Source organism: Schistocerca cancellata, chromosome 4, assembly GCF_023864275.1.
Source record: "Schistocerca cancellata isolate TAMUIC-IGC-003103 chromosome 4, iqSchCanc2.1, whole genome shotgun sequence".
NCBI lineage: Eukaryota > Metazoa > Arthropoda > Insecta > Orthoptera > Acrididae > Schistocerca > Schistocerca cancellata.
In genome coordinates, this window is record NC_064629.1 from 532,117,130 (window position 1) to 532,134,209 (window position 17,080).

Consider the following 17,080-nt stretch of genomic DNA (forward strand, 5'->3'; position numbering starts at 1 on the left):
TTTCCACCACAGCAAGGAGTTCGTCGCCAAGATAAAGCCGCGGCTCAGGATGGACTGTTCGGCGCCGGCAGAAATGCATAACGCGGGTCTTGGCTGCCGAAAACTGAAACCCATGCTCTACAGCCCAAGACTGCGCCTTACGGATAGCGCCCTGTAGCTGACGTTCAACAGCTGCAATGCCAGTAGAGCTGTAATAAAGGCAGAAGTCGTCAGCATACAGGGAAGCAGAGACAGAATTTCCCACGGCCGCAGCGAGCCCGTTAATGGCTATTAAAAACAGGCAGACACTTAAAACAGAACCCTGTGGCACACCGTTCTCCTGGACGTGGGTGGAACTATAGGAGGCTGCGACTTGCACGCGGAAGGTACGATACGACAGGAAATTGCGGATAAAGATCGGCAGAGGGCCCCGAAGACCCCATCCATGAAGCGTAGAAAGGATGTGATGACGCCATGTCGTATCGTACGCCTTCCGCATGTCGAAAAAGACAGCGACCAGGTGCTGACGGCGGGCAAAGGCAGTACGGATGGCCGACTCCAGGCTCACCAGATTGTCGGCGGCGGAGCGGCCTTTCCGGAACCCACCCTGAGACGGAGCCAGAAGGCCCCGAGACTCCAGTACCCAATTTAAGCGCCGGCTCACCATCCGTTCAAGCAACTTGCAAAGAACGTTGGTGAGACTAATGGGACGGTAGCTGTCCACCTCCAGAGGGTTCTTTCCAGGTTTCAAAATGGGGATGACAATACTTTCCCGCCATTGCGACGGAAACTCGCCCTCGACCCAGAGACGGTTGTAAAGGTCGAGGAGGCGTCGCTTGCAGTCCACTGAAAGGTGTTTCAGCATCTGACAGTGGATGCGATCTGGCCCGGGAGCGGTATCAGGGCAAGCGGCAAGGGCACTCTGAAATTCCCACTCACTGAATGGAGCGTTGTAGGGTTCAGAAGCGTCGGTGCGAAAAGAAAGGCTCCGACGTTCCATCCGCTCTTTAATGGAGCGGAAGGCCTGGGGGTAATTCGCAGAAGCGGAACTCATAGCAAAATGCTCTGCTAAGCGGTTTGCAATGACGTCGGAGTCAGTACAAACTGCTCCATTCAGTGAGAGCGCAGGGACGCTGGCAGGGGTCCGATAGCCGTAGACGCGTCGAATCTTGGCCCAGACCTGCGAAGGAGTGACATGGAGGCCAATGGTGGACACATACCGCTCCCAGCACTCCTTCTTGCCTTGGCGGATAAGGAGGCGGGCCCGCGCACGCAGCCGTTTGAAGGCGATAAGGTGGTCTAAGGAGGGATGTCGCTTGTGACGCTGGAGCGCCCGCCGGCGATCTTTAATCGCTTCAGCGATCTCAGGCGACCACCAAGGCACAGCCTTCTGCCGAGGGGACCCAGAAGAACGGGGAATGGCAGATTCGGCGGCAGTAACGATGCCGGTGGTGACCGATTGAACCACCGCATCAATGTCATCACTAGAGAGAGGCTCAATAGCGGCAGTGGAGGAGAACAAGTCCCAGTCAGCCTTATTCATAGCCCATCTGCTAGGGCGCCCAGAAGAGTGACGCTGTGGTAGTGACAGAAAGATCGGAAAGTGGTCACTACCACACAGGTCGTCATGCACACTCCATTGGAGAGACGGTAAGAGGCTAGGGCTACATATTGAAAGGTCAATGGCGGAGTATGTGCCATGCGCCACACTGAAGTGTGTGAAGGCACCATCATTTAAAATCGAGAGATCGAGCTGCGACAATAAATGTTCAACGATGGCGCCTCGACCTGTTGCCACTGACCCACCCCACAGAGGGTTATGGGCGTTGAAGTCGCCCAATAGCAAGAAAGGTGGCGGCAATTGGGCTATCAGCGCAGCCAGGACATGCTGCGAGACATCACCATCCGGTGGAAGGTAAAGACTGCAGACGGTAACAGCCTGTGGCGTCCACACCCGAACAGCGACAGCCTCTAAAGGTGTGTGGAGAGGGACAGACTCGCTGTGCAGAGTGTGAAGGACATAGAGGCAGACGCCACCCGACACCCTTTCATACGCTGCCCTGTTCTTATAATAACCCCGATAGCCACGGAGGGCGGGGGTTCGCATTGCTGGAAACCAAGTTTCCTGAAGAGCTATGCAGAAGAAAGGGTGACGGCTGATAAGTTGTTGGAGCTCAGCTAGATGGTGGAAAAAACCGCCGCAGTTCCACTGGAGGATGATATTGTCCATGGCTGAGAAAGGCGTGAAAGGACTGGGAAGGCAATTTACGCCGCTTGTTCACTCACTGCCACCGATTCAGTACCCGTACGAGAGGCATCCATGGCGTCTGAGGGACCAGCGAGATCAAGGTCCTCAGCGGACGCTAGAATCTCGACTGCATCCTCAGACGCAGAGCGCGAAAGGTGCGGTGCGGTTGGCGCCACCGCAAGTTCTGTGGCCTTAGAGGTCTTTCTCTTGGACTTCTCTCGCTGAACCTTGGGTTGCACCGGCTGGGAAGGCTTCACCGATTCAGCCTCCGGGACAGAGGAGGATCGTGAAGCCCTACGCCCGGCCGCTGGTGAGGACTTATGCCACTGGCGGCCGTCATCCTTCCCGCTGGTGGAACCCTGGGAAGGGAGGGTCCCAAGGGAACTCTTACGGGCGAGAGTAGCCGAAGAAGTTAGACGCTTCTCCGGCTGAGAAGCGGGGACGGACGTCCCCGACGGGTGGGAGGAGGTTGCTCCTGAGGTAGGTGGTGCAGGAGCAACCGGTTGGGTAGAGCCCCCCACAGGCAAGGGGGCAGGAGGAGTCGTACTGCTTATCGAGCTGGCTGGAAGTCTCGAAACTGATGGGGCTAGCACAGTTGTCGTAGCAGCTGCATAAGAAGATGTCATTCTCACAGGATGGAGTCTGTCATATTTCCTTTTGGCCTCAGTATAGCTCAGCCGGTCCAGGGTCTTATATTCCATAATTTTGCGCTCTTTCTGAAAGACTTTGCAGTCAGGCGAGCAAGGTGAATGGTGCTCCCCGCAGTTGACACAGATGGGAGGCGGGGCACATGGAGTATCGGGATGAGATGGGCGTCCGCAATCTCGACATGTGAGGCTGGAAGTGCAGCGGGAAGACATATGGCCGAACTTCCAGCACTTGAAGCACCGCATCGGGGGAGGAATATAGGGCCTGACGTCACATCGGTAGACCATCACCTTGACCTTTTCCGGTAACGTATCACCCTCGAAGGCCAAGATGAAGGCACCGGTAGCAACCTGATTGTCCCTCGGACCCCGATGAACGCGCCGGACGAAATGAACACCTCTACGTTCTAAGTTGGCGCGCAGCTCGTCATCAGACTGCAAAAGGAGGTCCCTATGGAAAATAACACCCTGGACCATATTTAAGCTCTTATGTGGAGTAATAGTAACGTTAACATCCCCCAACTTGTCACAAGCAAGTAACCTGCGTGACTGGGCGGAGGATGCCGTTTGTATCAGTACTGAGCCAGAGCGCATTTTAGACAAGCCCTCCACCTCCCCAAACTTGTCCTCTAAATGCTCGACGAAGAACTGAGGCTTTGTGGAGAGAAAAGACTCCCCATCAGCTCTCGTACAAACCAAGAATCGGGGCGAATAACTATTACCTCCATCCTGAGACTTACGCTCCTCCCACGGCGTGGCCAGAGAGGGGAACGTTTTCGGATTGTACTTTTCAGCATTAAATTGAGCCCGAGAACGCTTAGAGACTGCTGGCGGATGGCCGCCAGCGAGAGATGATGTACCACGCTTCATTGCGGGTCATCCGCCCTGATGCCACCTACTCCAACCAAGGGCCCTCCCCACGGGCGCCACCCAGCCGCAGCAATAGCCACCTGGCAGGATGTCCATTGCCGGGAGTCCTGATGCCCCAGGGAGACGGGCATCTACTCCTTGGCATACGTGGGGAGTTAACGGCGCAGGCATCAGTAGAGTGATCCCTGTGTTGTCAGGGGGCTACAACCAAGAGGGTACATGGCGGCCCCACCACAACGGACTGGCTACCGTGCTGGATCTTAGGTGCAAAACTGTCCAAGGTCGTCGTCGCAGTTAAAATAAACACTGCAGAGTGCAGCGTGGGAATCGCATCCAGGGACGTATCCTCGCCCAAGAGATGGAAAACGAGCGGAACACTATTGCAACGACGAAAAAGCCGGCTAAAGGTCTCAATGCACGACGGATACAGTGCACCACGTAAGGCGCCCTTCCCCAATTGGCTCGCTCTTCGGAATAATTTAGAAAGATGGAGGTCAAACCCGAGAGGGGACCATCACATAAGGCCGAAACATGTGAGACTCCTTTTAGTCGCCTCTTACGACAGGCAGGAAGACCGCGGGCCTATTCTAACCCCCGAACCCGCAGGGGGATATACAAATATTAGCAAAATTTATATGCATATGAGGCAAAGGACATTCACCTTATAAGCAATCTAATAGATATGCCACCCTACTGATTACACTGTGAAATAATGAAAATGTAAAGCAAATGAAAATAGCCAATTCCTATCAGTTCTATTGCGCTGATCACGAGTATCACAAAGACTATTCAAAAGCAGCTTCAGTTTTCATTTTACACTGTTTAATTACAGTGAGATCATTATATAAGGATTTTATTTTAAGTTTAAAATCAAATATTATAATTGTTCAAAAAAATGGTTCAAATGGCTCTGAGCACTATGGGACTTAACATCTGAGGTCATCAGTCCCCTAGAACTTAGAACTACTTAAACCTGACTAACCTAAGAACATCACACACATCCATGCCCGAGGCAGGATTCGAACCTGCCACCATAGCAGTCGCGCGGTTCCAGACTGAAGCGCCTAGAACCGGTTGGCAGCAGCGGCCGGCTATTATAATTGTTTGTCAAAGAATAATAACTAGTAACAATGGATTATATTATTGTCCCTGGCCTTACTTGTGTGCAATACTTTGGATATAAACGTTTTGATACAAATTTTAGTAATCTTTTTGTCTCCCTTCTCTTCAACTTCAGTGATTTTATTAATGCACATAATAATTTTTGCAAATTTGAAAATGCCATGAGTTTGTGTTAACAGAGCTGACATATTTTGCTATGTGTGTGGAGAAGTGACATTTGCTTCACAAAAACAGCAAAGAACTCCATTTATTAAAAAGCTTAAAGTTGTTATTTTGGGTGCAAAATAGATTATCAGGATAGACCCTGGGCTCCACATGAGATCTGCAACACTTGTGCCAGCAACCCCATGAATTGGATGCATGGGAAAGGATGTTCAATGCCCTTTGCAGTGCCTTTGATCTGGCATGAGCCACCTAACCATGTCAGTGACTGCTAATTTTGTATGGTTGTTCCTATCAAGAAGGGAATATCTCAGAAGAAGACGTGGACTATGACCCATCCTAACATTCCATCTGCCATACATCCAGTTCTACATGAGGAAGGATTGCCAATACCTGAACCACCGACAGAGTACGAGCTTACTTCTGATGGGGATTCTGAATGTCCTGAATCATGTATATCACAAGATCCAGAGTTTCTTCCGAATATATCATAAACTGACGATGCATAAAAATCGACTCAAAATGAGTTAAGTGATCTCATTAGAGATTTGGAGCTCTCTAAAGCTAAGGCTGAGATTTTAGGATCAAGACTGCAGCAGCGTAATTTTATGGAAAGCAATGTAAACGTTTCATCCTACTGCAGAAGAGAGCAACAATTCATTCCTTTTTTTTTTAACATGCAAGCTGCAATGCTCTCAGAATTAATTACAACCCTGATGAGTGGAGACTCTCTATTAATTTGTCACAGTTGAGCTTAAAAGCAGTGCTTTTACATATTGGTAATGAATTTCCTTCTATTCCAGTTGGGCATAGTGAGCATATGAGAGGGTCATACCAAAACATCAAAACTTTACTAGAAGCCACCAAGCATAATGACTCTCAATGTCAGATTTGTGGTGCCTTGAAAGTGGTTGCACTGCTATTAGATATTCAGTTAGGGTATACTAAATATTGCTGCTTTCTCTGTAAATGGGATAGCCAAGCTCATGCATCTCATTACAGTAAACATGAATGGCCCACCAGAAAATCTCTTCAGCCAGGTATAAAGAACATTAAGAGTGAACTTCTGGTAGACCCTAAAAAGATTCTGCTCCCACCCTTGCACATCAAGTTGGGTCTCACGTAAAACTTTTCTTAAGGGAATGAACAAAGATGGTGACATGTTGAAGTACTTAAGGCAAAAATTCCCTTACTTAAGTGATGCCAAACTAAAGGAGGGCATCTTTGTAGGCCCACAGATTCGAGAGCTTTTTGGAGACCATATTTTTGATGGAATCATACAAGGTGATGAGAAGCATGCATGGGAATGTTTTAAGACAGTCTGTTTACAGTTACTAGGGAACAAACGAGTAATAAAATACAAGGAGATTGTAGATAACATGTTGTCATCTTATGAAAAACTTTGTTGCAACATGTCATTGAAAATGCATTTCTTACATAGTCATCTTGATTTCTTCCCCAAAGACTGTGGTGCACTAAGTGATGAATATGGGGAGCGATTTCATCAAGATATTGCCACATTTGAGAAGCGGTATGCCAGAAAGTGGAGCCCCATTATTTTAGCAGATTACTGCTGGACTGTCATAAGGGATGTTCCCAAGTACATGTATAAACGTCAAGCCAAGAGAAAACGGTCATCTTCTGAATTTACCTCTGGAAAAAAAAAATACGTAATTGTATATACTGTACATATGGACATTTAACATTTGTAATTCTTTTATATACATTTGTGACCAGTTAATTTATATATTTTCTTTTGTGCTTTGCATAGTGTCACAAAAGAAGCTGAGTAGCACAGTCACTGTGGTGAAGTGGTTATGATACTACACTGTTGCATGGAGGGTCGCGAGTTCAAAACTCACCTGAACTGTAAAATTTTAATTTCTATATTTGGTTCAAGTACATTCTAGAAGTATCCACAAATGTCAGGAATCATTGAACTGGAATGTTCTGTAACTGTATATATATCGTATGTGTTCTGGCTGGAGGCAGTTCACCCCGTGCTCTTGTATGTGCAAGTGCTGAATAAACCTTCGTTAAGTGAAGTTAGTGTTCATCGTTCACCTAATTACACCTTCTTCTACATGACATTATTCTGGTGGAGGTGCCAGGTATTGGAACTTGTGATAGCGCACATTATTGACGACACAGTGGATCCCATCAGGCCACGACAGAGCCGCTGTTTACGTGGCGAGGAAACCGAGTTGGTGCCATATTCATCAGATTGCAATCTATCGGAGATGGAAGAAGAAGACAATGTTACGATGACAGCAACTGTGTGCCACCACATGAGTCATCCTTCTGGGTTCTCCGGGGCCAATGGCCTAGATCCAAATAAGTGGCTGAAGGTAAACGGGCGTATAGCCAAATTTGACAAATGGGATGACACCTTGTGTTTGGCTCACATATTTTTCTACTTGGAGGGCACTACCAAGCAATGGTATGAGAAGAACAAGGAGAAGTTCACAAGCTGGGAAGTATTCCAGGTGGAACTGCGAAGGTATTTCGGTGACACACAATGACAGACGTGCTTGACTGAAGACGAGTTTAAGTGCAGGGCACAGCGTCCAGGAGAAACCACAGCATCCTACAGTCAAGACATCTTGAAGCTGTGTAGAATAGTGGATCCTAGAATGAAGGAGGAAGATAAGGTTGCACATCTCATGAAGAGTGTTTCTGAGGACATGTATCAAGCCCTACTCCTGAAGGAGGTTTCGACAGCAAACAACTTCATAAAATGGTGCCAGTATATTGAGACAATGCATCAAAAAAGAATAACATGCAAGAAGTTTGAACAGCTTCCAAATGTTGTATCGATGTCTGTGATGGAGGAAGAAACCAATTTCACAAGTGTTCTCCAGCAGATAGTGAGAGAGGAAGTCCAGAAGGCACTTGGATTGCATGGCGAGCAAAAAACACACTTCAAGAGGTCATAAGGGAGGAAGTGGAACAGACATTGACCCCAATCTCTCGTCCTTCATTTCCCTTTAAAATAGTGAAAAAGTCGAGACCCGGGTGAAGTTACGTTCCTACAATGCCGCATGAGGAAACTGTTTGGGCACCATGTCTGGAGGACCCAGGATACCCAACCAGTATGTTTCCACTGCAGATCACCGGGACATGTGGTGTGCTATTGTCAAGAAAGACAGCAGACTGATCTTAGCCGACGCCAACTCTGGGACGACGAAGATGAACAAGATGATGTGGGTGCAGGATGACGTAGGTCACCATCGCCGCAAGCTAGCCACTTGAGAGGCCGCTCCCCAACACGCTGATCAAGGTCTCCATTGTCATTCAGAAGCTCCAGTCGATCACCTAGCCGCCGCAACCTGGAAAACTAAAGGCGAGACCCGATGAGAAAAATTCTCTGCCGTCAATAACTACAAAAATGATAGGAAACTACATCTATATCCTCATGGATGGCCAACCAGCCCAAGCTCTTGTGGACTCTGGAGCATTATGTTCTGATATTTTGGAGAAGTACCGTCGTCAGTTGCAGAAAATCATATTTGTCAACAGCAAACCATCTCTGCTGAAGGAGGCTAATGGGAAATATGTAAAACCTACATGAAGATGTGTCAGTCATGTTGGTATAAGTGGCCATACACTGACCTTAGACTTCATCATCTTACAATAGTGTAGTCATGACATCATTCTTGGATGGGATTTTTTGAAAGCTTCTCAGGCAATTATAGCTTGTAGTGGCTCGAGATTATGCTAGACTAGATGAGATACTGTGGAGAGGAAGATGCGCATCTGAGTGTGTGGAGACTGTGTGTGCTGGATGAAATGATCATTCCTGCAGTCAGTGCTACAAAGGTAACTGTCACGTGTGATGCCATGCATCAACCCATGGATCTTGTAGTGGAATGCAAGAGAAGCATGCCACTGAAGAATAACTTGGTCACCCCAGCCTCTGTCATCTCGTTTAAGAACAGATTCGGTCAATTGTGGATAGTTAACCGTTGCCGAGAACAACAGATCCTTCCACGACACGTGCATAGCAAATGCTAAGCTGTTAATTGCCAAACAGCTGAACATCACAAAAAAACCCCCCATGCCGAGTCTGTGGGCGAAATTGGCACTACTACTACAAAACAAGATCTTCTAGCTTGACTGTCACCAAATCTCATTAAGGAACAACAGAAGAAGCTACTTGCCATTCTTCAAGAGTTCTCTGAATGCTTCAATCCACAGGTGAAGAGCAAATTAGACACATCGATGGTGAAGCACCAGATGAGCACTGGAGACCATCAACCAATAAGCCAGAGAGCATACCGCGTGTCAGCAATGGAACGTCAAATAATTTGCGATGAGGTACAGAAAATGATGAGGAATGACATCATTCAGCCTTCGCAGAGCCCATGGTCATCACCAGCGGTTCTCGTCAGGAAGAAGGATGGCAGTTGGTGCTTTTGTGTTGATAACTAAAAATTACATTTACCCCTTCCACGAACTGACGATACATTAGATTGTCTGAAGGGGGCTAAGTTTTTCTCAACCATGGACATGTACTCGGGATGCTCGCAAATCAAAGTAGATGAGGCCGATCATGAGAAAACTGCATTCATCACCCCTGAAGGCCTGTATGAGTTTAAGGTAATGCTGTTTTGTTTCTGTAATGCACCAGCAACTTTTAAATGGATGATGGATAATCTTTTAAGTCACCTGAAGTGGATGATATGTCTTTGTTATTTAGATGACATTATAGTGTTCTCAGAGACATTTGATGAACATATAAAAAGACTGAGGGCCATTCGTAAGTGTCTCCAACAAGGTAGACTGAAACTTAATCCAAGAAAGTGTCTCTTTGGAGAAAAAGAAATCAAAATACTTGGACACCTTGTGTCAAACGAAGGTGTGCAGCCAGACCCAGAAAAGGTGAAACCTATAATGGAATTTCCTATTCCTAACAGTATTAGAGATGTGAGAAGCTTCCTCGGATTATGTTCTTATTACCATTGTTTTATCAAAGACTTTTGTATCAAAGCTAGGCCACTCCAAGAGTTGTTAAAAGCCAATGCTAAATTTATCTGGTGTGGTGCTCAACAAGATTCTTTCGACATGCTGTGAAAAGCTCTGATGACTGACCCTGTACTTTGTCTGCATTAAATCGGTCAGACGATGTGAAAGGACAATTTAAGGTGGTTAATGGATTACTTTGCAAGAGAAACTTTGATCTGTTTGGAAAAAGGTGGCTACCAGTGATTCCTAAACACGTGCGCTTAGATATTCTACAGAAATTCCATGACACACCTGAGCCCAGACATTTAGGATTTATTAAGACATACAATAGGATCCGCAAGAAATTTTTATGGCCAGGTTTATTTAGGAGTGTCCGTCACTTTGTGTCACACTGTTGAGAGTGCCAGAGGAGACAGGCAGTTCCTCAGAAACCACCTGGCCGACTCATACCAATTCCATCAGCCGAAACGCCTTTCCAGCATGCTGGGACTGACGTTCTCTGACAATTTCCAACGTCTGCTAGTGGCAATAGATGGATTATTGTTTGCACTGATAGCTGACATGCTATGCCATTACAAAAGCCATGAAAACAGCCGAAGCATTCGAGGTAGCCAAATTCATTGTGGAAGACATTGTATTAAAACACAATGCCCCAAGGATTGAGGGAAAGTTTTTGAACCGAACCTTGTGACAGAGATAAACCATCGGTGCAATGTTACTCATCCACTAACAGGCTTACTGAATGCCTTAGTAAGACCTTGGCTGACATGCTATCAGTGTTCATCAATGTTGAGCAGAGCAACTGGGATGAGGTGCTACCTTTCGTTACGTTTGCCTACAACACCACCAATCAAGACACCACACAGGATTTACAACATTTTTCCTGGTGCATGGGCGTGAGGGGACTACGACGATGGACACTGTGTTTCTGTTACATCCGAATGACGTGGATGACGACTACATCCAGGTGTTAACCAGAGCTGAGGAAGCTTGGCAGTTAGCTCGACTCCGCACGCTGCAGGCTCAAGATAATGATCGCTGAAGGTATGACGCAAGCCACTGCCTTATTGTCTACCAGCCTGGTAACCTTGTCTGGATCTTCACTCCTGTTTGGAAGGTTGGTCTCTCTGAGAAGCTTCTCAGGTGCTACTTTGGTTGTAAAACAGTTGTCTGCTGTTACTTATGAAGTTGAATATTTCAACCCCGACACAAGACAACGAAAGATCAGAGATACTGTCCACGTCCTTCGAATGAAGCCCCATAAGGATCTTGCAACCCAGGGTAAATTTGAAGCTCCAGCGACAGACAACAAGCAGAAAGGTGACTAAGAGCATAGTGGCAAAGGAAGTTCTAAGAAGACCACCACCAGGGTGAACATCAGTCATTGGGAGTCGGAGTATGCAGGACCAATGACTCATTCCAGGACTAGGAGGACGTAACACCGAGACACTGTTCTCTTAAGGAGGGAGCAATGTCGCAGAAACTGTGGTGTAGTGGGTATGATACTAGACTGTTGCATGGAGGGTCGTGAGTTCAGAACTCACCTGAACTGTAAAATTTTAATTTCTATATTCAGTTCGAGTACATTCTAGGAGTATCCACAAATGTCAAGAATCATTGTACTGGAATGTTTTGTAACTGTATATATACTGTATGTGTTCTGGTCGGAGGCAGTTCGCTCCGTGCTCTTGTATGTGCAAACGCTGAATAAACCTTCGTTAAGTGAAGTTAGTGTTGGTCATTCATCTAATTACACATCCTTCTACGTGACAATAGTTTTAGTACAGTCTACTTATGAAGTATTTCATTCATGTAATATTATCTTCATTTTTCTTAATACTTTTCTTTTGTACTTCCAGAATGGCACTGAAATTTATCAATGCATAACACACAATATAATTCAAGTACTTATTCACTTAAAATTTGTTATGCTGAATCTTGGAACATGAATGCATATTTATTTAGTGAGTTATTTATACAAAAATGTAGACTACTTAAAAAAAACTAGAGCTAAATATTTATGAAGATGATGATTTTGTATCATTTTATACTGAAATAAACATAAATAACTCAAAATCATGAAATTTACACACTTTCACTTCAAATTTGTTGTTCAATGTTATAAGTGTAAACTGGGAAAACCATCATGAAGAGTAAAAAGAGATTCTTGACTTCTGCATATTTGCTCTAAAAAACCCAGCCATCTCACAAAAACCTGTTTAGTTACTTTTGAAAAAACTGTTTTCTATTACTACACAGGGTGTGTTCTTGAATAAAAATTACACTTTGCTAAAAGTAAAACAATAGCTTGACAAATAACACAGTGTCTGCCATATCCTTAAATACTCTAGTAATTTAAGTACAGTTTTCTGGTGTGTAGCACCAGGTTTCCTTGTTGATCATAAATTTCTACAGCTTTTGGTCAATCGTTGTTTTTTGCAATAGAAATCCACACTGGAAGGCAGTAACTAAAATTCAAATTTGTTGATATTTTCCACTACGAAAACAGGAAGGGGTATGGACAGATCAGTTGTAGAAAACAACAAAGTGTGTTCATTTATTTTCCAATAATTGCAAATATGTTTAGTGCAAAAGTCTTGTTTATGAAGTTCTAATATTTCTCTCCTCAAATTTAAGTCTTCATCGATACACACATCCAACATACTGAGGATTATGACTTACTTCTTAACTCTTGCCGGTGGTTCAAATACACTCCTGGAAATTGAAATAAGAACACCGTGAATTCATTGTCCCAGGAAGGGGTCAGATACATCACATGATCACACTGACAGAACCACAGGCACATAGACACAGGCAACAGAGCATGCACAATGTCGGCACTAGTACAGTGTATATCCACCTTTCGCAGCAATGCAGGCTGCTATTCTCCCATGGAGACGATCGTAGAGATGCTGGATGTAGTCCTGTGGAACGGCTTGCCATGCCATTTCCACCTGGCGCCTCAGTTGGACCAGCGTTCGTGCTGGACGTGCAGACCGCGTGAGACGACGCTTCATCCAGTCCCAAACATGCTCAATGGGGGACAGATCCGGAGATCTTGCTGGCCAGGGTAGTTGACTTACACCTTCTAGAGCACGTTGGGTGGCACGGGATACATGCGGACGTGCATTGTCCTGTTGGAACAGCAAGTTCCCTTGCCGGTCTAGGAATGGTAGAACGATGGGTTCGATGACGGTTTGGATGTACCGTGCACTATTCAGTGTCCCCTCGACGATCACCAGTGGTGTACGGCCAGTGTAGGAGATCGCTCCCCACACCATGATGCCGGGTGTTGGCCCTGTGTGCCTCGGTCGTATGCAGGCCTGGTTGTGGCGCTCACCTGCACAGCGCCAAACACGCATACGACCATCATTGGCAACAAGGCAGAAGCGACTCTCATCGCTGAAGACGACACGTCTCCATTCGTCCCTCCATTCACGCCTGTCGCGACACCACTGGAGGCGGGCTGCACGATGTTGGGGCGTGAGCGGAAGACGGCCTAACGGTGTGCGGGACTGTAGCCCAGCTTCATGGAGACGGTTGCGAATGGTCCTCGCCGATACCCCAGGAGCAACAGTGTCCCTAATTTGCTGGGAAGTGGCGGTGCGGTCCCCTACGGCACTGCGTAGGATCCTACGGTCTTGGCGTGCATCCGTGCGTCGCTGCGGTCCGGTCCCAGGTTGACGGGCACGTGCACCTTCCGCCGACCACTGGCGACAACATCGATGTACTGTGGAGACCTCACGCCCCACGTGTTGAGCAATTCGGCGGTACGTCCACGCGGCCTCCCGCATGCCCACTATACGCCCTCGCTCAAAGTCCGTCAACTGCACATACGGTTCACGTCCACGCTGTCGCGGCATGCTACCAGTGTTAAAGACTGCGATGGAGCTCCGTATGCCACGGCAAACTGGCTGACACTGACGGCGGCGGTGCACAAATGCTGCGCAGCTAGCGCCATTCGACGGCCAACACCGCGGTTCCTGGTGTGTCCGCTGTGCCGTGCGTGTGATCATTGCTTGTACAGCCCTCTCGCAGTGTCCGGAGCAAGTATGGTGGGTCTGACACACCGGTGTCAATGTGTTCTTTTTTTCCATTTCCAGGAGTGTATATCACAGGCACAGAATGTAATACACTGTACTTTTTCTTTTTCTAATGACGAAGACCATTTACCACATTTAAGTTATCTAAAGAAATTAGAACAATTCTGTTTTATGTGAGGTCATAAAAGCCTATCTTATAATACTAAAATACTACAACCATACAAGAAAGAAAAAAAAAAAGAAAATCTTAAGGCTCAACATCTCACTGAGGTTGCAGTTGTAGACATATACTTTCTCAGTTAAGAAGGACAAAGAAATAAACTGATCTTGTCTTTTGCATTGCATTAATCTGGTATTTGTCTGTAGTGTCCTACTGAAACTACAGAATACCTAAATCAGAATGGATGAACAGTGAATTTTAATCCTCCTCCTTCAGAATGTGAGTCAATTATCTTAACCTCTGGACCAACCACCTCTCTTCGTAAATCACAGAGATACTAATACGCTACTATTGACCATGACTTAGATTTTATTTTTCAATCCCAATTAATTTTGTCCATAAATGACATTTTCTGAGCACTCATTACACAATATATTGACAAAATGAATTAAAAACAAACTTCGATTGCTGTCTGTAATATGAAACCAAACATTTACACATCTAAGAGTATAGGATTCAAGTGAAGTCTCATGCTATAAGAAAGCTGTTTCTGATATATGTTTCATAAAAAGTTAAAATACCCCAGTGTGTACTCACCAGATGTTTGTTATGTACTACATCATTCTAACTCAAAAGGAGGGAAATTCTGAAAATTTGATCTCTAATCAATGTAAGCTATGCAATGTATGAACACCTCATGATTAACAAATGTATCATGAAATTACTTACACACCTTGTTAAGCCATAATTCTCGTTTTAATCTGTTGCACATCACAACATATTACAAATATTACTCAAATCAGAAGACTAGAAGGTGGTATATAGCAATGATTTGGAAGAAAGCTCGAAAACTGTCATTTCAACCTAAGTCACCACATAAACCTAGCTTGTCCAAAGGTCAATAGAAAAATAAATGTTGGAGATAGGAATAAATGGATCACCAGAGATATCAAGAATGTCACGAAGATTTGAGTGATTCATATGAAAGAAATAAGGAGAGAGAATAGTTAAACATACTGCGGCAAGCAAAATCGAGCTGTTATAAACATCAGATTGGTACATCATCAAATATTTCTATGACAGTATGCTCACACATAAATACAAATAGAAATGAATCAAGTAAGAGAAAAGGTTGGAACATAGTACTTACAGCATAAGGGAAAGAACTGACCGATCCATGTGAAATGTGTTTCACTTTAAATCAGTATTATGAAAATATAATTCTGGAGCTAATGAAACAAAATGAAAAATAGACTGAGAAGATTAGTGCCCCACCAGAAATAACAATTTCTATTCCTATTTCCAATACATGAAACAGAAGTTACAAATATAATCGGATCACTGGAAAACAAAGATACAGCGGGTAAAGATGGAATATCTACAAAAGTAATCAAACACTGGTCACAATATCAACTGCAACCAAGCAGTTTAAAAAATACAAAAGCACTTCCAAGTTTTCAAAATAAAACAGAGTGTGCTTAAAAACAGCATGTTTGTACAGTGTTGAAGAACATTTTGAGATAAATCCAAAAGAATTACAATGATTTTGCAGTACTAAAGCAATAGCTTGAGGCCCTTGCAACATACACTGTTTCAGTGAAAAATAAACTTGAAATTTTTTCTTAGTCTCATCAACTGCAGCAGAAACAAATTAGTTGCCTACATGTAGTAAGTTAAATTAATATTAAAAACTTTATTGTACTTGTTTTCATTAATTATTTACATATATGTGTAAGTACTGAAACTGCAATCTGCACTGCAGCTGAAATTGTAAATGTATACTGACATATCCAATATAGCTCTAACCAGTGATCGAATGCTGAATAAAAGATTGGCTATTACTTAATTTTGTGTCAACATCAGAGGGTTAAATTACACATGAGATAAGTATCTTAATACCGTAAGTATCTTAATACTAGTCGTGTAGTTTACTTACAAATCCTCTTGTGTACTGGTTTAATAATACATTGTCACTTAGAGCTGCATCTGATAAAGCTTTCGTCACATAGTCTGGGGCGGCGAAATCTGGAAAACCTTGTCCCAGGTTCAGTGGTTTGTGCTCAAGTGCAAGCTGTATATATTCGACCCTGTTGAACAAAAATTGCAGAACATCTAAACGAACCATCGCCTACCGGGGAATCATTGCGGATGTGTTATAGATTTCCTTAAAAGCGTTAAATCAGGCAGTTCGGCCAGGGACTCACAATAAATACAGATTTGTGTTAACCGCAAATGACAGATCTTAAAAAAAAGTTAAGTTATGCGGATATGCTTACCAAACGCTTTTTTCTGATCCGTGATATCGTGATGGCAAAGCGAACTTTGCGTAATCCATTGCTTTTCGTATACAAACTGAAGTCAAACCGTAGAACACAGTTTCGGAAACTCTAAACAGCTGATTTCCTTTTCTGACAGCAAACATCTGGAAGACGTTGAAAATGGTTACTTTCACATGTACAATATTTGCTAAGTTAGATGGAAAGTACACTTCGCAAACGAGTGAGTGAAAACGTTTATCAGTTTAGGTTATGTTTGATTCACACAACATCCCTACATCTCTTATTTTTCGCGAGATAAAAAGGACTTTACCCAGGACACGCAGATCACGCGTGTCTCTGACGCAACAGGCAGTACAGTTTCAGGTGTCGCTTGTGTACGGTGCACTTTCTAATACCTGTTTAATCCAGGGATGCCTAAGTAGTTTTGTTATTTAGCCAACTGTTTCTTTGTAGCAGACAAATCGCTACGGCGTAGTTTAGGTGAGTTTCCGAAACGTAACGGTACAACGATGTACAAGTAAATAATTCTATCAAAAATGCGTAAAATGTAGCACGAGAGTCTAACTCCCGCCTTATCGGGAATCACTCAACACTACCAATAACAA

General features: G+C 44.7%; 1 protein-coding gene across 4 annotated transcripts in view; it reads right to left on the reverse strand.

The window, feature by feature from the left end:
- LOC126183434 (kynurenine aminotransferase) overlaps nt 1-17,080 on the reverse strand; it is a 57,458-nt gene that overhangs the window by 40,115 nt on the left and 263 nt on the right. For 2 of the 4 annotated variants that reach the window (XM_049925420.1, XM_049925421.1), the window contains exons 2-3: nt 16,473-16,618; nt 16,133-16,283 (exon numbers count right to left, since the gene is read on the reverse strand). In XM_049925420.1, the coding sequence (XP_049781377.1) occupies nt 16,133-16,283; nt 16,473-16,618 (297 nt within the window). Of the gene's footprint in view, nt 1-16,132; nt 16,284-16,472; nt 16,619-16,785; nt 17,074-17,080 lie in introns of those variants that run through there. The other 2 variants (XM_049925422.1, XM_049925419.1) reach the window with 2 other exon arrangements.